The sequence below is a fragment of the Pseudorca crassidens genome, chromosome 17, assembly GCF_039906515.1.
Source record: "Pseudorca crassidens isolate mPseCra1 chromosome 17, mPseCra1.hap1, whole genome shotgun sequence".
Taxonomy (NCBI): domain Eukaryota; kingdom Metazoa; phylum Chordata; class Mammalia; order Artiodactyla; family Delphinidae; genus Pseudorca; species Pseudorca crassidens.
In genome coordinates, this window is record NC_090312.1 from 82,269,428 (window position 1) to 82,293,487 (window position 24,060).

At 40.5% G+C, this 24,060-nt stretch overlaps 1 protein-coding gene across 3 annotated transcripts in view; it reads left to right on the top strand.

The window, feature by feature from the left end:
- Nucleotides 1-24,060, top strand: part of ATP6V1H (ATPase H+ transporting V1 subunit H) — a 72,888-nt gene that overhangs the window by 41,637 nt on the left and 7,191 nt on the right. For all 3 annotated transcript variants that reach the window (XM_067712328.1, XM_067712327.1, XM_067712329.1), the window contains 5 exons: nt 1,690-1,882; nt 10,635-10,813; nt 13,774-13,899; nt 16,069-16,170; nt 17,861-17,974. In XM_067712328.1, the coding sequence (XP_067568429.1) occupies nt 1,690-1,882; nt 10,635-10,813; nt 13,774-13,899; nt 16,069-16,170; nt 17,861-17,974 (714 nt within the window). The remainder of the gene's footprint in view (nt 1-1,689; nt 1,883-10,634; nt 10,814-13,773; nt 13,900-16,068; nt 16,171-17,860; nt 17,975-24,060) is intronic.

A 24,060-nucleotide genomic window follows, 5' to 3' on the forward strand; every position in this document is an offset into this window, starting at 1 on the left:
GTATAAACTTGTGAACTGGGTTTCTGAAAACGGGTAAATAAAGGGACTCTCAAGTGTCAGAGATCCTACTACCCCTAAAGCGGGGAGCAAAGGGTAAGAGGTTGGACTTGCCAGGATTCACGGGCTGCAGGAGGGGCTGCGTGAAGTGAAGTTCAGGCCTGGAGGGGACAGTACAGCTCAGCTGGGGCTGGGTCCCCACCCTCGAGGTCGGGGACCCAGACGGCAGGTGCTAGTGTCTCGAGGGTGCAGGGACGCTCGTTCTGCCACAGCCCGTGCAGGATGAATTCAGCCATTGCCGGCGGGTGAAGAAGCGTGCCGAAGTGATGCTGGCAGGAACAGGAGGTCGACAGGAGAGGTCCCTTCTTCCTCCATCCCTGAGTCAGCCGCGAGTACCTCCTGTCGCTGAGCCAGTGGGGAAAACGGAAATGGGGAACCCGGAAAATGAATTGTCAGCCACGGCATCCCAGAGTGTAGCAGGCTGACCTTAACAAGTGGAACAGGCAGAGCGCAAAGGAAGCCAGGTACCAGGGTGCTGACAGTGTGAAATGCTGTGCTTTGACCGCTGTTGAATGCTGACATCAATATTAAATACAAGCAGGCCTTACGTACCAACCAAAAGTAGAACAGGTTCAAGGGAGAAATCATGCATGAGAAAATTAAGGGCAATTCAGCGAATTTATAAGTGCATGCAAATCACAGAAATGGGGAAACGGCACAAATATAAGCCTTCCACTAAGTTAGTAGCTGTAAATCGCAAAATTAGATTTAAAATGTATTTAATTTTATTAATAGACTTTTATTTTTTAGAGTAGTTTTAGGTTTACAGAACAATTGGAAGCACAGAGTGCCCGTATGTGCCTGCGCTCCCACGGGCTTCCCTGTTACTAGCAGCTGGTGTTAGTGTGATACCTTGGTTTCACCTGATGAACCAATATTGACATGTTCTTACTGACTAAGTTTACATTAGCGCTCGCTCTGCGTTGCACATTCTGTGGATTTGAGTTCTCTTTAACCCCTCTGGTCGCTGTTTAACCGTCTGATTTGATGGTTTCTGTCCCTTGTGTGAATGCAGGCGTGCCCCAGGGAAATTTCCTTAGCGCTTTCCTTGGTGTAACCTGTCATTTTCACACTGCTTTCCCAGTTTCCTTAACAGTAAGACGGGAGGCTGAACTAGAAGCTTCTGAGGTTCTGACCCCAAATTTGATGATTGGCTCTGTGTCAAATTCAGACTCATGAAAGGCTTTTTCCAAACTCATTTCCTCTTTTCTCTGTCGAGTTTCCTAAATATTTTTAAAGCTCTAAATGATCCTCTTGGATCATTTTCAGTCCAGATTGAAAATCTTGATTATACCGTCTGGCTTCACTGAGATGTGCATCCGCTGTGTCACCATGTCCTGAGGCTTTTACTTCTTGAATGTCCGTCAGGGTCCTCCTACTGTTCCCTCTGTGGACCGTGCTCCCTGCAGCGAGGGCGGTGGTGTCCTTGAGACTCTGGAGAGAGGCTTACGTGACGCCGTGCAGGACTGGCCCTCTGTGAGCAGGGGTCTGGCTTGCTCCTTCCTTCGGGGGGGAAAAGAGAGGACGTGATTCAGAGAGACTGATCCATCAGCGCAGAAGAACAATCAGTTATTTCTTCTCTCCTGTTGTGCTGTCGTGTTAAATGTTTTCTCAACGTGTGTTCCTTTTCAGCATCATGGGAGTTCTGAGTAACAAGTGTGGCTTTCAGCTCCAGTATCAGATGATTTTTTCTATATGGCTCCTGGCGTTCAGTCCTCAGATGTGTGAACACCTGCGACGCTACAACATCATTCCTGTTCTGTCCGACATCCTGCAAGAATCGGTCAAAGAGAAAGTGACAAGAATCATTCTTGCAGCATTCCGGGTACGTTTTTGTGTGTGTGTGTGTGTGTGTGTAAGGCATTTTTTTTTACTGTGGAGTATATTTCAGGGCTTTTAGCAGGTGGGAAAAAGTTGTTTGTTCTCCATGTAGTTATGGAACTGTGGCATCTTGGTGAGCTTGGAGTAAAATATCCCAGTTTGTACTCATGGCAGGGGGAGTGGACGGTGGGGGGAAGCCATCTAAATGGATGACACGTAAGAGTGGCTGGGAGATGGTAGACCTACAAATCCAAGCTATTGGCTTTAGAATTTGTGTTTTTAACCATTGTTTGTTCTTACGCTTTCTTTAAACAAACAACGACAAATCAAAAATAAAAGGTTGTGCAGATGTATTGCAAAACCGTAAATGGCGTAGACACCACATTTGCCAAATATAGTCACTAACATCTTTCAGATTTTTCTAAGCAAATAGAGATAAATATATAAATAGGTGTCTAATTTTGTTTTGTATTTAAAAATAAGAGTGGTGTCAGGCTATAAATACTGTTCTATAACTTTATTCTTAACAATATATAATAAATGTGTTTTCATTTTCCTGTACTAGATCTTCAGTATTCTTTTCAGTGGCTACATTCTACTGTGTTGGTGTAAAGTGGTTTATTTAATCAGTGTCCTATTGATGGAAATGTGAGGTGTTTCCAGTTTCTTTTACATATGTTTTCCCACTTTGATGAGTATTTCGGTTGGGTAAGTTCCAGAGATGGAATTGCTGAGTCAAAGAATATACTTTTTACCAGTTCTTATAGATAATGTCAAATCACCTTTCAAAAATGTGTAAATTGGACTTACCTGGTGGCGCAGTGGTTGAGAGTCCGCCTGCCGATGCAGGGGACACGGGTTCGTGCCCCGGTCCAGGAAGATCCCACATGCCGCGGAGCGGCTGGGCCCGTGAGCCATGGCCGCTGAGCCTGCGCGTCCGGAGCCTGTGCTCCGCAACGGGAGAGGCCACAACAGTGAGAGGGCCGTGTACCGCAAAAAAAAAAAAGTGCATATTTATGTTTCCAGTAATTATATATTGGGCAAGAATACAGAGAGTCCCTACTTTCTCTTAGTGCGTGGACTTTTTTCTAAATTGGAAGCTGTTCATGAAGTTGGCGTGAAAACTCTTTTAAAAAAATAGATTTTCTTAATTGGTGACCGTTAGGAAAGATAGTCATCCTTGATTCAATATCTTTGCAATTAGATTATCCTAGAAAGATGTTTTGGATTATTATTATTTTTTTCCCTTTGTATGACTTTCACTTCTGGGAAATAGAAAGATCAACAGTTGCCTGAGTGATAAACATGGAAGTGAATCGTATTTTTTCAGCTCATATCTACCTACCCTTTTCTGTATGTTAGTTACATATTTTTTACGTTAAAATATCTATCTTTCCAAATGTTGAAAATTGTAAACATTTAGCACAAAATTATTTCTTTTGATAATTTGTTAATAAGGTGACTTGTTTAAGGTGAAATATAGGTGTGGGAAGAACTGCTGTAGAACTCAGGGTCTTACTTCAGCTGTTCTCTTGTTTCATAGACTATATCTCTACACTTGTATCTTTCCCCCTCAGTTTTGATAAACTTACATGTTTTTTTTATTGTTGTTGTTGCGGTACGCGGGCCTCTCGCTGTTGTGACCTCTCCCGTTGCGGAGCACAGGCTCCGGACGCGCAGGCTCAGCGGCCATGGCTCACGGGCCCAGCCGCTCCGTGGCATGTGGGATCCTCCTGGACCGGGGCACGAACCCATGTCCCCTAGCATCAGCAGGCAGACTCTCAACCACTGCGCCACCAGGGAAGCCCCCTTACATGGTTTCTTATAAGTGTCATTTAGATAATATAGTGAGTGCTGTGAGTTTTAGGAAGAAATCAGATACTAATAATTTATAGTAATGGATTGAGATTTAATCTAAAGCTCAGCATAAGATGCTTTTGTTTTTGTTTTAAATAAATTTATTTATTTATGTATTTTGGCTGCGTTGTGTCTTTGTTGCTGTGTGTGGGCTTTCTCTAGTTGTGGTGAGCGGGGGCTACTCTTCCTTGTGGTGCGCGGGCTTCTCATTGTGGTGGCTTCTCTTGTTGTGGAGCACGGGCTCAGTAGTTGTGGTTCGCGGGCTCTACAGTACAGGCTCAGTAGTCGTGGCTCACGGGCTCAGTTGCTCCACGGCATGTGGGATCTTCCCGGACCAGGGCTCGAACGCGTGTTCCCTGCGTTGGCAGGCGGATGCTTAACCACTGCACTACCAGGGAAGTCCGTTTTTGGTTTTTTTTTGAGACAAGCCATTTGTCTTATCAAATCATTTACTTATTTATTTATTTATTACCTCAGTTGATTTATAATATTATATTAGTTTCAGGCGTATAACGTTGATTCAGTATTTTTATAGAGTATACTCCATTGAAAGTTATTACACAACAATGGCTGTCGTTCCCTGTGCCATACAGTATGTCCTTGCTGCTCATCTATTTCACACACAGTAGCTCGTATCTGTTAACCCTGACCCCTGTCTTGTCCCTCCCTCTACAGCCCCCAGCATAAACTGCTTTGCCCATAATGTATGTGGCAGCTGTTCTAGCTGAGCTTCCCACAGACCTTGCTTAGTATTTTGTCCCTTCTCTAGTTCCTCCTCCCATTGATTTTCATGTTAAGTCATTATTATGTTAGATAAAAGGGTCACTGGAAGCAGGTACTTCTAATATGGGTACATGGTAGGTGAGAGGTGTTTGTTGATATTAGCTGGATCCTACCTGTGAGCTGTTCCCTCCCCCTCTCCCTCCCTCCCCCTTCCCTATCCTATCCTATCCTATCCTTTCTTTTTCCTGTTCCTCCCCCATCCCCCATTTCATGGATTATCTATCCACCTCTCAATGCATCAGATGTTTCTTGAACACCAATTATGGAAGGATGAATATGACAGGATACTCTTGGGGACTTTGTATTTTGTGTGAATCTGTTTCTGATGGAGAGACTTCATGAAGTCACCATGATGAGTGTTTACGGTATACAAAGTTCAAAAAGTCACAAGAAGTATAAAGCCAGACTGAGATTCTTAGTTTTCTTTTGACCTGACTTGGGAGCTCTCCAGATTGATTATCTGCTTTTTATGAAGATTTGAGGGGTTCAATAGCATAACCCTTTTCTAATTTTCCTTTCCACGTGGTGTGTTAGCAAGAGTGTAGGCTCTGGAGTAGACACGCCTAGGGGTGAATCCCAGCACGAGGTTGCTGGGAGAGTGGTTTGAACTCTCAGAGCTGATTTCTCCACTTGTGAAAGGTGGTTAGTGATACTTAACTCACTTCAAGATTGGGTAAGAATTCAACGAAATAACAGACGATGGCTGGCAATAGTAAATATACAATCTGTATTTATTTTCCTGCCTTTTCGCTCCATAAAAGCATAAAATACTAGCAATTTGCCTCTTTAACGCCCACCTGTAGCAATTGCATTCTAAGTTAATGTGGAACCTAGGCAAAGGTGAAGTGCTGTTCTGTTTGATTTAGAAAAGACAGCATGAATATTTTACTAATGTTTATTTAGCAAGATTTAAAAATCTTATTTATACTTCATTTGCAGTTTCAATTTTTTACCCACAATGTGTTGAACTTATGCTAATTTCTCGGCTTCTATTGTCTAATTTGGATTTCAGATTATTTAAAATACATGCAACCTATTGACAGGTATATTAGTTTTTTGGACTCTCCTTGATAAATTGGGATAAATCATTGCATGGTTATACTGAAGACTGAATATCAGAAGAACATCTTTAGACATCCCGAACTTTGATGTACACAACTGAGTTAAAATCGAGCCATTAGTAAGGACATAGTAAAGCCATTTGATTTAGACCATCGAATAGGTGTAAAAAATGACGTGTTCTTTTTTTTCTTCATTATTCTCAAATTCCTGTAACCTTTAATAGAGATTTCACCGATGAGGTTGTTTGAGGATTGTCTGATTATGCACTTTGCCCCACATCCTGAAACTCAGGAGGGGAAGTTTTGTGCTTTTGGAAGCTTGCTGAGCTGCTGTGAGCTGAAGAAATCTAGCAGCTGTTAATTTTTTTTTCTTTCCATTTGGCTGGGTGAATTTATTTTTGAAAATGTCTGTCTCAATTATTCATAGCAGGTGCTGAACTCCAGGTCTCCATGAATGTTATTCCATTGGTTAACTTGATATGTCAGTCTTTCGTTTCTAAAATAAATTAGAATGTTTTTTGAGGCTGTGACTGAGAAAGACATTCAAGACCATATTTGCTGTGTAGAGTTTTTCTCTTTTTGGCTCTGTTTAGTCAAGAGCCTCCGTAATATGTCAGATAATAAGATAAATTGTATTTTACAACTGCATGGTTTTCAGCATAAAAGCTTAGAAAGAAATACCACCAAATTGAATTTGGATTTACATTAGCTGTACTAACCATGATGTTTAACTCACACCCACACGCATATGCACACACAGACACAGACAAACACAGACTTACATCTTCCTCTGCAGACAGTTCACAGTCATAACCCCTCCAGAGACACCTGCTCTGGTTTGGGTGTATGGGGGTGTTTTGCTCACTGCTTTGACATAGAAGTGTTGCTATCAAGAAATTTCATTCCTAGGTCCATCCCTCATTCCTTATTTCAGGAATTTATCTCTCTTGTTTATTAGATACCAGGTTTGGAAGAGGTTTGGTAAGACTGAGACATTTTTAATCTTGGGGTGAGTTCCATAATAACAGCGCTGCTTCAGTGCAGTTCTGTCAGCTGTTGGTTAGCAGCCTGCAAGGGTAAGTACAGGAAGTGAGAGCAAGCATGTAGAAACTTACAGTAATGTGGCATGTCTGTTCATAATACAAGATTTGAGCTTGTATTTTGCATGTCTTTTAAAGTTCATTTTTCTAGAAATTCATTTTTGTATTTTTTACTAAAAGTATTTGTTCCTGACTGATTGGAAATTGAAAATCAAACAGAACTGGTCTTCACCACAGATGGTTTGAGAAGCACTGCTTTAACATGTATGTTACAAGGTTAGCAGTTTTGGTGAAGGAAGGATCTGAATGGTCACTTGGTTCCACTTTGTTCTTAGTGAAGTCAAGGTTGCTCTGCACCGTTACTTGGACACAGGCCAAAATGATATTTACGCTTTTGATTTTGTTGAGGTGAAGATGCCATTGAGTTTAGCGACTTTAAAGGGTACACTGCTGCCGGATGATCTAGGTTTGTTTATGGTAAATTCATTTTCCAAATATTTTTCATAACCTTTTTATTCTTTGTAATGTGATGGAGAGATGAAATTAAAACATGTTTCGAGAGAAAAACAAGTAAGGTTTATTGATTGATTTGACATAGGCTTGAAGGAAAGGGGAGCGTCAAACATGACTAAATTTCGAAGTGCTGTTGTCTTAGAGAATCGAGAGGAGAGATGGTTTCAGAAGAGCGCCATCGGGCTGTTCTTTACCAGTTACACTGACTGGGTTGAGGTTATAGCTGAAACTGTTAGTTATGATAATATCTTAAATATGAAATGTAACTCTCCTGGCAACCAATATGTAGGACCATATGAACAGAAGAGTTTTGATATGTTTCTAAATTTAGGAGAGATAATAGTAAGAAAAGTAACTGGAAAAGGTAACAGAGAAAACTAAGTAGACTAATAAGTAAAATCTCACAAAAGCGAGGGGTGAAGGGAGGAGTTTCATAAAGGGAGATGTTATCAGAATTCAAGGCACCCTACAGTTTAAGGTCTTTATTTGAATTCCGTTATGGTCAGAGAACATGTTCTATGTGGTTCCAGTTCTTTGAAATTTGTCTTCTGCTCATCTCACGGTCTGTCACGGTGAATGTAGCCTGTGTACTTGAAAAGAATGCATGTTTTGCAGAGGTATCACATTCTGTAAATGTCAGTTAAATCAGGGTGGTTCATAGTATCGTTTGGATCATCTCTGTACTGATTCTGTTGTCTAGTGGTTCTATCAATGATCAGTTGCTAAGAGAGAGAGTTGTTAAAATTTCCAGCTGTTAGTGTGGATTTGTCTGTTTCTCCTTTCAGTTCGGCCAGTTATTGTTTCATGTATTTTGAAGCTCTTTTTTTTTTAACTTTTTATTTTTTTTAATTTATTTATATTTATTTATTTTTGGCTGCATCGGGTCTTTGTTGCTGCGCGCGGTCTTTCTCTAGTTGTGGCGAGCGGGGGCTACTCCTCGTCGTGGTGCACGGGCTTCTCATTGCAGTGGCTTCTCTTGTTGCGGAGCATGGTCTCTAGGCGCGTGGGCTTCAGTAGTTGTGGCACGCGGGCTCAGTAGTTGTGGCTCGCAGGCTCTAGAGCGCAGGCTCAGTAGTTGTGGCTCACGGGCTTAGTTGCTCCGCGGCATGTGAGATCTTCTTGCGCCAGGGCTCGAACCCGTGTCCCCTGCGTTGGCAGGTGGATTCTTAACCACTGCGCCACCAGGGAAGTCCCAGTGCTCTTGGTCTTGATATCTACTTTATTTGAAATTAATATAAACATGCCAGCTTTCTTCCACTTACGGTTTTCCATCTTTTAGTTTCAACCTATCTGTGTCTTATATTTAAAATTTGTCTCTTTGAGACAACATAAACTTGGGTCTTGAATTTTTATCTGTTCTAATAATCTCTGCTTCTTAATTGGAGTGTTTAGTTCACTGACATTTAGAGTAATTATTGGTGTGGTTGGATTTAGGTCTACCATTTTATTATTTTCTTCTGTTTGTTTCATCTGTTTTTTGTTCTGTCTTCCATTCCTGCCTTCTCTTACGTTAACTGAGTTCTTTTCAGAATTTCAGTTTAATTTTTCTGTTGGCTTTTTAATACTACTTTTTAATACTACTTTAATTAAAATACTACAAGCTGCTTTGTAGTATTTAATTTCTTATAGGTTGTTTTGGTGTCACAATATTTATCCTTAACCTTTTCCATTATACTTGAAGTTAATATTACGTTCTCACCAGTAGTGCACAAGTGTTCTCTTATCTCCACAATCTGGACAACACTGGCTGTCTTGTTTTTTGATAATAGCTGTCCTAACAAGTGCAAAGTGATATTTAATTGTGGTTTTGACTTGATTGTCCCTGATGATCAGTGATGTTGAGCACTGTTTCATGATCTGTTGGCCATGTTTATGTCTTCTTTGGGAGAATGTCTATATAGATCCGCTGCCCATTTTTTAATTGGCTTGTGCTTTTTTGTTGTTGTTGTTGCTAGTGAGTTAAATGAGTTCTTTATACATTTTAGATATTGCCCTCCTATCAGATGTATGGTTTGCAAATGTTTTCTCCCATTTTGTAGGATGCCTTTTCATTTTGCTTTTTTTGTTTCTTTGGCTGTGCGGAAGCTTTTTAGTTTGATATAGTCCCAGTTGTTGATTTTTACTTTTGCTGTACTTTTGGTGTCATATCCAAAAAGTCATTCCCAAGGCTAATGTCAAGGAGATTTTCCCCTGTGTTTTCTTCTATGAGTCTGACAGTTTCGGTCTTATGTTTAAGTCTTTAATCCCTTTTGAGTTAGTTTTTGTGACTGGTATAAGATACGGGTTCAATTTCATTTTTTTGCATGTGGTTATCCAGTTTCCCTGCTGACATTATTGAAGAGACTGTCCTTTCCCCAATAGGTTTTCTTGGCTCCCTCGTCAAATATTAGTTGACTGAATATGTACGGGCTTATTTCTGGGCTCTCTATTCTGTTCCATTGAACTCTGTCTGTTTTATGCCATTACCATACTGTTTTGATCATTGTAGCCTTGTAGTTTAGTTTGAAATCAGTACGTGTGACTTCTCCAGCTTTATTCTTCTTTCTCAGGATTGCTTTGGATATTTGGAGTCTTTTATATTTCTATACAAGTTTTAGCATTGCTTTTCCTATTGCTGTGAAAATTGGAATTTTGGTAGGGATCGATCTTACTAATTTCCATATGCTAAGCTAAATCTATCTCTGCATTTATTTAGCATAATTATTAGAAGTATAACTTCCTTGCAAAAATAAAGAAATTTAAAATTTTGGTACAGTTGATTTAGAATTGTTATTCCAGGATTTTTTTGAGTGTGGGAGATTTGACAGGCCTTCTTTACCAACTTTGTGAAGGTGGCTTTCTTGAGAGCTTGTTTGTCCTCGTTCTAGACCTCAGCATGAGCATGGTTTTGCTCTGAAATATTGGTTAATTTAGTGAACAGTTTATCTTCAGAAATACTTAGATTCCTTTGCTGATTTCATCAGTACTCTTAAAAATCTCAGAAGAAAACTGAGAAATTTGCTTGAATGTCACAAAACTTTTCTGGTAATTACTGAAGCAAGAGAGTTTTTTTAATTGCCGTCCTTTGTGCACTTACAGGTTGATTGGACAGAGAAAAAGGTCAGTGACTGGGAACTAGAGAGATACTTGAGGAAACAGTCTTTCTTAGCATCCTAAGGGCTCCATGTGGCCAAGAAATGGAGTGTTCATGGTGGTGACTTCAAGAGCAGGGCTGTGAGGAAGGATGGTGATGGACCTCACTGTAAATGTGTTCAGTGTTTTGAGGCTTGTCTAGGTCAATAATTTAAAATGTTTAGTAAGCCAGTAAGTAAGTAAGGAATCAGAAGGATGCCCCTGATGTGGGACAGATGCTTAGGAAAGAAGTCAGGATTTGTGATCCAGTCATCCACTTAAGGTGATAGTTAACCTGAGAACAGGAAGGGGAGAGAGGATGTGAAAGCAGGTGCAGAGAACATCACATAACAGATTATATCATTTCTCATTGTGTCTTTGTCTAACCCAGAACTTCTTAGAAAAATCAACTGAAAGAGAAACTCGCCAAGAGTATGCTCTGGCTATGATTCAGTGCAAAGTTCTGAAACAGTTGGAGAACTTGGAACAGCAGAAGTATGATGACGAAGATATCAGTGAAGATATAAAATTTCTCTTGGAGAAACTTGGTGAGAGTGTCCAGGATCTTAGGTATGTTATTCTTTTTAATTCTCACAGGCTGGGTATATTGGGCCTTGTTTGACTTGCCTCATATTTTAAGGAAATTTAAATTTGTTATGAACTATAAACTCAAAAGATTGCACTAGAACATCATGTCTTCTATTGAAAATTGAGGGGTATGGAAACACTGGCTCACCATCATGGCAACCGTTGGTCAGAGCTGTGTGTTACTTCTCCTCTTTCGTGTAGATCCCCACTGTTCTCTGTTGTCTAAAAGCTGACCTGGTGTTCTACCACGGGTTGTGGGTGCCACCCTTTGAGAATCTCCCCCTGGTTTAAAATTTTTTTTAAGCAGCAGTCATTGTTAATTTGTGGAGGAGGTTTGCTTAGATATGGAAAGAGTATTTTTCCTGCTTTTTTTTTTTTTTTCTTTCGGTATGCGGGCCTCTCACTGCCGTGGCCTCTCCCGTTGCGGAGCACAGGCTCCGGACGCGCAGGCTCAGTGGCCATGGCTCATGGGCCCAGCCGCTTCGCGGCATGTGGGATCCTCCCGGACTGGGGCACGAACCCATGTCCCCTGCATCAGCAGGCGGACTTTCAACCACTGCGCCACCAGGGAAGCCCTCCTGCTTTTGGGAAGTCCCTATTGGTTTTATTTATTTTTTATTTTAAAAATTATGCAAGTGATGTACATGCAGTAAAGAAAAAAATCCCTTTTTTTATACAGTACAGTATACAGTACACTACAGAATACAGTACACTACAGAATACAATACAGTACAGAAGGGACAACACACCAGTACCCCCATCTTCCCCACCTACTTCCCCCTGCCCCTCTGGTTTCTTGTGTTCATTCCCAAAAAAACCTAGCCCCCCTCCCCCTAGCATGCACGCATGTGCGTGCGCACACACACACACAGACACACACAAATAGGGTTCTATGTATTCTTCTGGTCCTGGTTCTTTTTTGTTTAATAGTAGCTTGATGATTTTTCCCATTAACCTGTGCATTCTTTGTTTTTGAACTATTGATACATTTTAAAAAGAGAGTTACTCACTAGAAGTAGGTTGGGTTTGGGAGCCAGGATGACTCCAGTTTGAATTGTTTGGCCACTTTGTCCACGTGTGGCCTTGAACAAACCTCTTGACATTTTAAAGTCTCGATTTTCCTTTTGGTAAAATAGTGATAAAAATGCTAACCTTGTAGGATTTTCCATGAGGTGTCCAGCAAGTGCCTTTAGTATAGTATGTGTTCCAAAAATGTATTTACCAGATAATTCAGTGCAGCCCATAAGCTCAAGGCCCAGAAGCGTTTATAGAGATGGGAGCTGTCACCCATATCAGTGGTGTGTATGGGGCTTTGTGGAGGAAGGCAGATGATTTTTGTCTTCTTATAATTTCAAATATGAATAAGTTGTTTGTAATGTAATAGGCCAGCAATAGGCTTGCAGTTTATACAAATTCTATTTTATTATGTTTATTTAAAAAATTATCATTGGTTCTGTAATAATGATTTGAGACCCTTTTAAAAAAGTAAATAAGGTTAGTGATAGCTTTCTAAGTTAGTTAATTCATGCTGGGCAATTGTTATTATTTACTGATTTTTCATGTTGAATTTGGTAATGTGAAAAATATTGCTGTTTACATACAGCTAACATGGTGATGGGAGCAGTTGAAATAGATTTGTCTCTTTATATTGTTACAGGTTTAGCATATTAGTTAAACAATATTGTTTAACAATATTAGTTAAACAATATTACTTCTTATACTAAATAGCCTTTCATTAAATTACTACTTTATTTAACAGGTTACTCTGATCAACTTAACCAGTGAATCTTTGTTATACTGAATTATCAATCAGTATTAAATAGCTACTTCTTTTTGAAAATTTTACTTGAAAGAAAGTATAAGCATGTCTTGTCACTTTGTTCACTGGCTAACCACATTAAAGCAGTTTTATATTATGAAGATTTGAATAATTGTTGCTTGATACATAGTGAATAATTTTTGAATTAAAGTGCATTTTAGTTTGTTACATGTACAGAGGTTTTTGTTTTTAATTAATCTGTAGTGGGCTAATTCAGTTAATGAATTACCTCTGCATTGTGGGTAGTCACATTTAGAAATATTGTACTGAGGTATGTGTTTTTATTTTTGTACTGCAGTATCATGGTTTGTCATTTAAAGTATAATAGAATATTCTATTTTATTTTGTGTTAAAGTAATATACTTTTACATAAATTTATCTTTATGTATCTAGTGATCTGGCAAATACAGTGTTTTAAGAGGCATGGTAGAAACAATGCTAGATTATCAGATATTTAATTTATTTTTATTTATTTATTTATTTATTTATTTGTGGCTGCGTTAGGTCCTTGTTGCTGCGCACGGGCTTTCTCTCGTTGTGGCGAGTGGGGACTACTCTTCATTGCTGTGTGCGGGCTTCTCACTGCGGTGGCTTCTGTTGTTGCAGAGCATGGGTTCTAGGTGTGTGGGCTTCAGTAGTTGTGGCACGCAGGCTCAGTAGTTGTGGCTTGTGGGCTCTAGAGCACAGGCTCAGTACTTGTGGTGCACGAGCTTAGTTGCTCTGCGGCATGTCAGATCTTCCCAGACCAGGGCTTGAACCCATGTCCCCTGCGTTGGCAGGTGGATTCTTAACCACTGTGCCACCAGGGAAGTCCCTATCAGATATTTTAGTGATGTACATACATTTATGTGTATATTAAGGTTAGAATTTTGAAAGCAAGTGCTCCTTTTAATGTCTCATGGTGAACATTCAAATTTGACAGGAGTACTGGACCTTAGTACCCTGAATAAGTTTCACATGATTTATTGAAAATTAAGCCATTGAAACTTGTTTAGAGGTAATTTTTGAATGTACAAAGTATGATCAGTCTTTGTCGTTAAATAATTAGTGAAGATGTTTTATTTTATTAAATTTTGGAGTATCTATCTCTCAGATTCTTATAAACTTTGAAATCTTTTTACAGCTCATTTGATGAATATAGTTCAGAACTTAAATCTGGAAGATTGGAATGGAGTCCTGTGCACAAATCTGAGAAATTTTGGAGAGAAAATGCTGTGAGGTTAAATGAGAAGAATTATGAGCTCTTGAAGTAAGTTTTAAATGCCAGTTTACACTCTGAAAAACCCCCATCCTTCCACATACTCGTGGACACATTTTTGTCCCTCTTAAAATTTTTAGATATTCCATGGTTTTAATTTCTATTCTCTTCCTTACCATGTGGTTGAATACCTTTTCGTGTGCTTATTGGCCATTTGGATATCTTTTTTCCCAGGAGAAGTGCCTGTTCAAGTTTTTGTTTTTGTTTTTGTGGGAATTCTATAGGTTTCTTGGTCATATGTATTCGTCACAGCTCTTCTTCTACCACATCAAATGCCACTAACTCTTTACTTTTGATGTAGCTCAGTTTATTATTTATGGCTAGTGCTTTCTTGTGTCTGGTTAAGAAGTTTTTGCCTACCCAAGGTCCTGAAGATATACTCCTGTGTTACCTGCTAGAAGCTTTATCGTTTAACCTCTCACATTTAGATTTCCGTTCCGTGTGGAATTGGTTTTTGGGTAAGGTGTATAAGGTAGGTCAAGATTTGTTTTTTTCATTACATGGATATCTAATTGAACTAGCAACATTTATTGAAAATAACATACATTTTCCCCACTGCTTTGCACGGTTCCCTTTGTTATAATAAAGATGACCTAATATGTGCAAGTGTCTTTCTTTTTTACTGAGATATAAGTCACATACCACACAATTCACCCATTTAAAGTGTATAAATCAGTATATTCACTGGGTTGTGTAACCATCGACACAGTCAATTATAGAACATTTTCCATCACTTCAGAAAGAAACCCTGTATCCTTTAGCTGTCACTTCTCTGCCCAACCACGCCCTCAGCCCTAAGCTTTTACTTTCTGTCTCTGTGGATTTGCCTATTAGGAAAATTTCATGTAAATGTAATCATATCATATTTGTTCTTTTGTGACCAGCTTCTTTCATTTACCATAAGGTGTTCAAGGTTCATTCATGTTGTAGCATTTAGCAGTACTTTGTTCCTTTTTATGGTCATATAATATTCCATCATAAGGACATATTACATTTTATTTATCCACTCATTAGGTGATGGGCATTTGGGTTATTATGAAAAATACTGGTAATAAACATTTGTGTACAAGTTTTTATGTGGACGTACGTTTTTATTTCTCTTCCTTGGGTAGACATCTATGAATAGAATTGCTGAATCATATGGTAACTCTGTTTAACCATTTTAGGAACTACTCGACTATTTTCCAAAGTGGCTGTGCAATTTCATATTCCCACCAGCAGTGTATGAGGATTCTGATTTCTCCATCTCCATGTCAGCACTTACTATTGTCTGACTTCTTGATTCTAGCCGTTTTAGTGAGTGTGAAGTGATATCTTATCATGGCTTTGATTTGTATTTCCTTGATGGCTAACGAGTCAGGCATCTTTTCTTGTCCTTATTGGCCATCTTATATCTTTGGAGAAATGTCTGTTCAGATTCTTAGTTCATTTTTTAAATGGGTTCTCTTTTTAGTATTTAGTTGTAAGAGTTTTTAAATATATTTTGGATGTAAATCCCTGATCAGATAATATGCTGTGCAAATATTATCTCCCATTTTGGGGTCATCTTCTCAGTTTCTTGATAGAATTACTACATGTATACCTTACTATAACTGGTAAAATTAATAGAATTTAATATTTAGAATACTTTTAGGTTTACAGAAAAATTGAAGGGAGTACAGAGAGTACTCACACACCCTCTCTTCCTCCACCAGGCACAGTTTCCCCTATTTTTAATGTCTTGCCTAAGTGTGGCACGTTTGTTAGTTGATGAACCAGTATTTATACATTATTTTAACTGAAGTCCATAGTTTATGTTCAGGTTCATGCCTTTCTGTTGTACAGTTCCTGCTGTGTCACAGTATCACACAGAATAGTTTCACTGCCCTAAAAACTCCCTGTGTTTTCCCTTCTTCCCTTTCCCTGGTATTGTGGGAATTGTGGGTGGTGGACGTTGTGAATCTGAAAGTGACCTGTTAATGTGTGTATAAAGGTTTGAAAGCTGCTAACTTACCTGCAGTAAATCATGTGTAGTGTATCGTGTGTAGCAGTGAAACTTGTAGAAAATAGTTATATTTGTAAATGTTTATTTTCAGGAAAGTATCGGCATTATACCTTTGCTCTGTTGTGCTCTAGAAAAGAATTCGAAATCAATCTCTCTTTGTATTAAATTTATTTCAGGATTTTGACCAAACTTCTGGAGGTGTCCGATGACCCACAAGTCTTAGCTGTTGCTGCCCATGACGTCGGCGAGTACGTTCGGCATTACCCGCGAGGCAAGCGGTAAGTGAGGAGCCTTGGTTTCCTCGGGGTGTCCCGAGACATTCCGCATAGAGGTCCTAGTTCATGTACTCCTGTAAAGTAGACTCGTTCAGCCGAGGAGCTGACGGAGTGAGCAGAACCAAGATGACCACAGTACCGGGAATCGTGATAAATGATGAACCTAATTAAAGATGGGAAGTATGAAAACATAAGCACACGTGTACAGTACTGTTGTGCAGTAGCCAGCAGAGATCACACCAGAAATTTCACGTTCAGGGTTTTCTTTGGTTTGTATGATTTAATTCAAAAGCCATTTTGTTAGCACTGGTGATTTTTAAATTATTATTTGTGGTTATATTGTTACTGACCTGAGTAGGTTCCAGATATAAAAGGAAATATAACACGTGTAAGAAAAGTCACAGTAGATATATAGTAATGGAAGGGTGTGTTTCCAAGTACTGAAGAGTGAGGAATTCCCTCTGGGAGGAGACAGGTAAGGCTTTGCAGAGGAGGTGAGGCTGGGTTGGTAATGTGAAATCACTTAGGTACGCTAACAGTGAAAGGATAGGAGTTGAGGGAGAAAGCATTAAATGAGACTGAGGCTGTTGTATGCTGTTTGGAGAAGCTTGTTACATTCCTGGCACGTATCAAGCACTCATAAAGTTTGGGTATAATTATACTGCATTATTTTTCTCAATTCAGTACATTTTTTTTAAAAAGATGCTTTAAAAAATAAAACATAAAAAGGCGTACAGAAAAAGCGTCTCCCTCACCCCTGACCCCACGTGCTCATCTGCGAGGTTGTCCTAAACCACCAGAAGCCCTACTGCACTAAGGTGCCGCTTGTCACGGACTGTGTGGTGGCGATGTCACTCACCAGGCAGCAGCGACCGCAGCTCCCACACTCCCAGGCTGGGGTTAAAGACACTCGCCGGCTCTTTGCACGCCCCCGCTCCCCCCCAGGAGCAGCAGAGAACCTCCTTCCATTCGTGAGGCAAATAACCATTTTCACTTTGCTTTTGTGTCTGTAGTAACTGGATTTTTCAGGGGGTTGAGGGGACAGTGACAGAAAGCAGTGCTGGTTGTCAGTCTTCCTCTAATAACAAATGAGAAAACAGGAATTTTCTCATTTGTTTCACTGCCCAGCAGGTCATGTGGCATGTTCATGTTCCATCATTACAGGAAAGGGCAGATATCTTAACAAATCAAGTTTTTTCAGGAAATTAACATGGCTCCTACGGGGTGCTTTTTAACCTCGTGTTCTCTGCTGTCTGCATCTGAGCCCGTATCTGGTTCACAGCATGGCAACTGCTGGGCTTAGTATTGATTTGATGTTACTTCAGACATACGGTGGTATTCAGTATACTGGTTTTTAAGCAAGCCACAAATCCTGGTGATAAAGAAGTTACTACTCAACTGCCTATAGAACACTGTAATCTAGATTACTGCAGCAGTCCAGGTTGATGACATTTGCCCAGACTAGGAAATGAGAATAACAGTTGGATTTATCACTAGGGATTCAAGGGAAAATATATAAAAACTTTATTTGGAGAAAATGATATTTTAAAAAAGACACGTGTGTTGGTTTACTTACCTGTATGGTAACTTTTCTTTGTAAAACCATTGGGCAGTTCGGAGTTGGGCCTTTCTGCTAACAGCTTGCATTTGAAAGTAACTGCAGCGTCTTCACCACGTGGCTTCTGGCCCCCAGGGTCATCGAGCAGCTCGGCGGGAAGCAGCTGGTGATGAACCACATGCACCACGAGGACCAGCAGGTGCGCTACAACGCCCTCCTGGCCGTGCAGAAGCTCATGGTGCACAACTGGTAGGTGCCGCCCACCCCCTGCTGCTCTGTTGGGCCTCACGTTCCTGTCCAGAAGTTCTTGTGGAAAGGCTCCGATGAGTGGTGGCTTTTAAAGCAGTGATTTTGATTAATACCTAGAATTACGTTTTAGCCGTTCAGAGCAGTGATGTGATAATTTAGAAAAAACAGCTGCATTAGTGTTCTGAAGAAATGTATATTCAAAGTACTAGTATCAGAAACAACTCCAGAAGTAACTAAAAGGACCATTACGACATAGGTGAATAAGTTTTTTGAGAGTTGAATGGAATTCATCTCGACTACTGATTAGAGACGCTACAATTTTGCAGGGTTTAACTGTTCGGTGTACGGTTAACCTGAATGGATTTTTACCAGTTCACATGAAAACAGTAAAAGCTGATTGATCAGTTAAGATTTAGCTCTCACATTTTGTCCGTTATAGCCTTTTGCCTTTGAAATAGTAGCCAGAGTCATGTTTTTCCTCTTGCTTTTATTTTTTAAGTCAAAATTATTGACCTTTTTGTACTCAAAACAAGATAAATTAGAGTAACTACTTAGATACAATGGTGAACCATCTGTGTCCGTGAGCGGACACCCCTGGACTCTCTTGGCCATGGCTGTTTTAGCAGTAGGTTGGCTGTTCCGCGCTCTTCTGAGCTCAGATGCCTCTCTATTCCCCATCCTTGGGAAAGATGCGCTAACTGACGGTAATGCTACTGATAGTTCCAAAGGACAGATTAATGGCACATGCAAATGCTCACGTGTGAAAGATGCAGGCAGATACAGGATAGCAGAGGATCCAGGATTGCCACCGTGACATCATGTATTAAATATTAGGATCCTGCCACTTAAGTACTTTTCTCATGAATACTGACATTGATGCATTCTTCCAGCAGGTGCTCTTTGAGCACTTAATTTGTACCCTGTTACGCTAGGCTCCTGGTGACAGATGTGATGGAAGTGGGTGATGAGAGATGGCCTTTCTGAGTGGTCCCAGCAGCCAGGTTGAGACAGTGATGGAAAGGAACCAGTCACCCACCTCCAGTGTTGGGGGTTGGATTTCAGGTGGAGGGAACGGGAGGGGAAAGGACCAGGAAGCAGGAGGGAGCTTGGCTTCTTTAAGAGCAACGCCTGGAGACATGTTTGGATGTGACAGCTGGGGTCTGGGAGGTGGTGCTAATGGCAGCTGGTGGGTCGAGGCCAGGGATGCTGTTCAGCATCCTGCATTGCGCCAGTCGCCACCACAGGGAACTGTGAGCAGTGCTGGGCTTCAAGGGCAAGTTGAAGGAGTGGGTGAGGCCAGAAGGAAAGGAGATGGGCGAGGCAAGGTGGCCGGGATCTGATCACGGAGGGTCTGGTGGGTCCTTCTGTTGGATGAGTTGAAAGTCATGGTTAAAGGTTTTAACAGGGGAGTGACAGGATTTGATTTGTACTTTGAAAGGTCTCACAGGCTCCTCTGTGGAGAGTGGATGGTTGGGGGTGAGTGTGGCATCAGGAAGACCGTTTCATAGATTCTCATTGTGGCCGTGGGTAGGGATGGCTCGTGCCATGGACTAGAATGGTAACAGTTGGTACCAAGCAGTAGATGGACTAGGGATAGATTTCAGAGCTGGTGCGCGTGGTGCTTGAGGGACTGAAAATGTTTTTACTCTTTTCATATCGTCTGTGCAAGAATGGGATTCAAGGCAGAGGGCACTCAAAAATGGTTTTTTATCTACTATTTAGCAGAGAAAAATCTTTCAAGTCTGTCAGGAAACTAGAGAATACTCCACTGGATTCCCTCCTTCTTTTACTTTACCCTGAGCCACATTTTTCAACGTAAATTAATTATTAGTAATTTTCTCTCTCTTGGTTTGTTCCTGTTTCTTTCATGAAGTTCGTTTACAGAATGTTGGCATTTAATAGAGTTGGAGGCTGTTGCAATCAGTGAACTTTTATTGACAGATATTTTCCTGAAGTTTCCATTAAATACAGTTTTATTTTCCCCTTTTGCTGAAAGTAGGGCTGTTGAAGCATAATTCTTCTTTTGTTAATAAAAAACAACTTCATTTTAATAGTTCTTTCTCTTGAAGAATTTATCGTTAGTTTTTTTTTTAATTAATTAATTTTTGGCTGCCTTGTGTCTTAGTTGCTGCGCGTGGGCTTTCTCTTGTTGCGGCGAGTGGGGGCTACTCTTGGTTGCCATGCGCGGGCTTCTCATTGCAGTGGCTTCTCTTGTTGCAGAGCACGGGCTTTAGGCATGCGGGCTTCAGTAGTTGTGGCACGTGGGCTCAGTAGTTGTGGCTTGCAGGCTCAGTAGCTGTGGCTCGCAGGCTCAGTAGCTGTGGCTCGCAGGCTCAGTAGTTGTGGCTCGCAGGCTCTAGAGCTCAGGCTCAGTAGTCGTGGCGCACGGGCTTAGTTGCTCCGTGGCATGTGGGATCTTCCTGGACCAGGGCTTGAACCCACGTCCCCTGCATTGGCAGGCGGATTCTTAACCACTGCGCCATCAGGGAAGCCCCCCCTTTTTTTTTAATGTATATTTCCAATGTGGAAAAAAAGCTGGGTATGGAATAGGATGTTGACTGGGAGTTTTCCCTTTGCCAGTGGAGAAAATTTTTTGGTTAAGAATTTTTATTGTGCAAATGATCATGAATTAAAGATGAAACATTTAAAATTTGAAAACTTTTTCTTGAATTTAGGAATCTGATTTGGCCTCAGTAAATTTTTTGATGTACGATTACAAAAGGAAAGGTAAATTGTCTCTATAGCCAAACACTGGTTTATTTGCTCTTTGTCATTGACTAGCTGATGAGAGAATATCCTTTTCCCCCCTCCTCTCTAGTTATGTACCAAGCTACTTTAGCTTTAATGTTTTAGTTATGATAAGTCCCCTTGAATGGAGAAGCTTAGTGTCAGCATTTTCCTGTGCTTTCTCTGAGAAAGGCATTTTCACATGCAGATTAGAACTCACACGTGACCTGTGTCTTTCGTTGTGACATACGCATTTCTCTGGCACTTTGTGCCAGAGAGTGAAAATTGCTCAAGTCATAGCAGTTCATTTCAACATCAGATTAGTGTGAGACCAAATAGAATGCCATTGGAAAGTAAATCTTCAGCAGAGTTTTCCCCAAATGTAAAAGGATTTTGAATCAGTATCTTTATGCACGTAACCAAGTTGCCTTTAGTAAATCATGCTGGTAAAGTCTGCCTTTCTACTTTCCTGAAATAGAGGCTTTTTAACCTAAACCATGGGACTGGTGTCCGAAAGATGTTTCACACCAAATAAAACCTGAAAGCACAGTTGACTTGGTTTCCTCTCAACATTTTGTTTGTTTTAATTAAAACAAAATTTTAGAAAGGGTATATTTTAGTACAATACAGTGAAATGAATTGGTTGAAGATAATGAAAATATACCCATGGGTAAAAGTAGAATGAAAGTCTGTCTGAATGGCAGCAGCAGCTTTTCCTGACAGTTTTGCATGTTCTCTGTGTTGTTGTTTTTCTCCGAGGCCCTCCCTGGCTGTTTCCAGATTTCCAGCGCACTCTTGATTTTTTTACCTTTTTCTACCATAAATGATTTTGAGATTTTTTGGCATTGCATTTTTACCAGTTTCTGTTGATTAGACGAAATCGTAATTTTGGATATAGTAAAGTTAACATTTCTTTTTTACTGAGGGGAATTTTTTTTTGGTTTTAAGTTAAAAATTACATTTTAAGTATAAATTGGATATTGGATACTCACAACATCATGGAACTGCATTGTCTCTGGGTCTTGATTTAGACTCTGCTCTAGGGAGTTAAATATTACTTTTCTTGATAATGTAGAGAAGGACTTATCCCTGATTATAGAACATGGAGCATAGAGTTGTATATCATGTGAAAATGTTACTTAATTCTTCTTCACGATTTTATGACTGATTGCAGAATTATTTCCGTGAACTGTTTCTCCCTTCCACTTAACACCTGTGTTTATGTGGAATGACAGGTGGGTTACGTGTAACCCTGACTGCTGTGGGTGGCATGGGGGGCCGAATGGTGTTGCTGGGGTGTGCGTTGGGCACGCACCAGGGTCTCCTCAGTCCAGGGGGCCTCGAGCGGGTCAGTCCTATCCACAGCTCTGTAAGTGGCACGTGCAGGCTCTGATCTTCCCATCCCCATGTGCAGTTCCTGGTATGTCCCTCGTTCTTTTGAGCAGGGCTGGATTTTTATAATCTTAAATTTGGCAAAATATGTAAACAGTGACAGCTTACTTTAGAGAACTTTTATATAGACCCTCAGTTTATACTTTATAATTTAACATCATAAAAATGTCATCGTTTTTCTCCTACCGAATGATTTTTAATGTCATCAGCCTCTAATTCAGAAGCAGCAATATGTGCATATGGACAGCTCAGGACCTCAGGAAAGAAACACTGAATTTTGTAGGTAGAGGGTTTCCTGTGGAATTTTCTCCTTGTTTCTGGCTTCTTTTTCAACCTATTTTCAAACAGAATAATAAGTTACAAGAGTGTCACCCTCGCTCGGTCTTTCATGTGTGCGTAAATAGAGAGGAACGCAGCAAGCCGAGGGTGTGGGTGATACTGCTTTATTCTCGGACCTTTACCTCTGCTTAGTATATTTTAGTTGTTCTGTAAATAGTACGTAGCCATAAATGCAGTGATTAAAACAGTTACTTATGAACAGAATTGAAGGGAAAAAACCCTTATGTAAGTTTTAACTTTTTAGCATTAATAATCATGTTAAAAAACATTCCATGTGATTTTAAATGAACATATGACATTTCTGGGTTTAACATTTTCCAAAACTAATTTAGAAAATTGTGGTCTCTCTTTGGGTACCTGGAGTTTTCCACATTATTCTTATGATATTTTTAGTGGAGGAATTCTCGTGTAAGAATCTTACATTCTAAATATAATTAAAGAAAAAGGAGTCTATAAGAAGCGCTAAACGTGGACTTTGCTTATTGCATACTATCTTCTTAAGAGTCCTTCTAGCAGCACAGACATTTCTCCCACACAGCACATTACATTAACCAGATTTGCACATACTGTGGTCATTTAGGGGCATACTCTGCATTGTGCAGATCGCTTTTTGTTGTAACTACTTGCTGGTCTGGAACCAGCATTCAAAATGAAACGGAGGGACTTCTGGTTTCCAGTTATGCATGTAAGGAGTTTGGAAGTTGCCACTACATCTCAACAACAGGCAAATAGCTGAACAGACTGAAAAAATCAACAATCCTTCTTGGATCCATAGGGGAGAAGGTAGGATGAGACTGGAGAGGCAGGTGAATACAGGGAGTTGTGGCTTACCTGAGCAGGACTCACATGTGGAGACCAGCGGGGGACCAGTGCCTGGCAGGAGAGCTGGGCCGTGCTTGGTGAATTGCAGGAGGCTCCGTGTGCACAAGTCTGAGGATTAAAAACTCCAGGGGATCCAGTCATGGGGGCCCCCCACCATATGGGGAGATTTCTCTCCAGAAGCCAGACCAGGTTCCCACAGTAAATATCTGAGAAAAATTCCCTTGGGCTTCTGGCAGGGGGAGGGGAAAGGAACCACTTTGAAATAGTTCTAACTATTGTTCTGTTCTAACAAGGCCTGCACGCAGGGGAAACTAGTTAACCAGAGCCCAGCCTGCTGGGGTGTCATCAGAGTCTGACTGACCTGGGGAAGGGAGATGACCAACTCTAGCCGTCTCTAATCATGCTGTCTCACCCAAAGGGGTAGAAAAATCCCTGAGGAGCACTCATGAAGTTCACAATCCTGAGGCCCAGTTTCAAGAAAGACTGAGACCCAATCAAAGGACTCCAGAAAGCTGCCTCTCCCTCACCTCACCAGCACGTTACATAAGGTTCATTTACAGCAGCTTCTTCTACCTAGCACACCATGTCTAGCTATCAAGAAAATACTACGAGGCATACCAAAAAGCAAAAAAAAGAGAGACATAGGAAGCATCAGAACCAGCCATGGCAGTAATGTTGGAAGATCAGACTGGGAACTTTAAACAACTAGGATTAATATGCTGAGGACTCTAGTGGATAAAGTAGGCAGCAAGCAAGAACAGATGGGCAAGTTAAGCAGAGAGATAGAAATCCTAAGAAAGAACCGA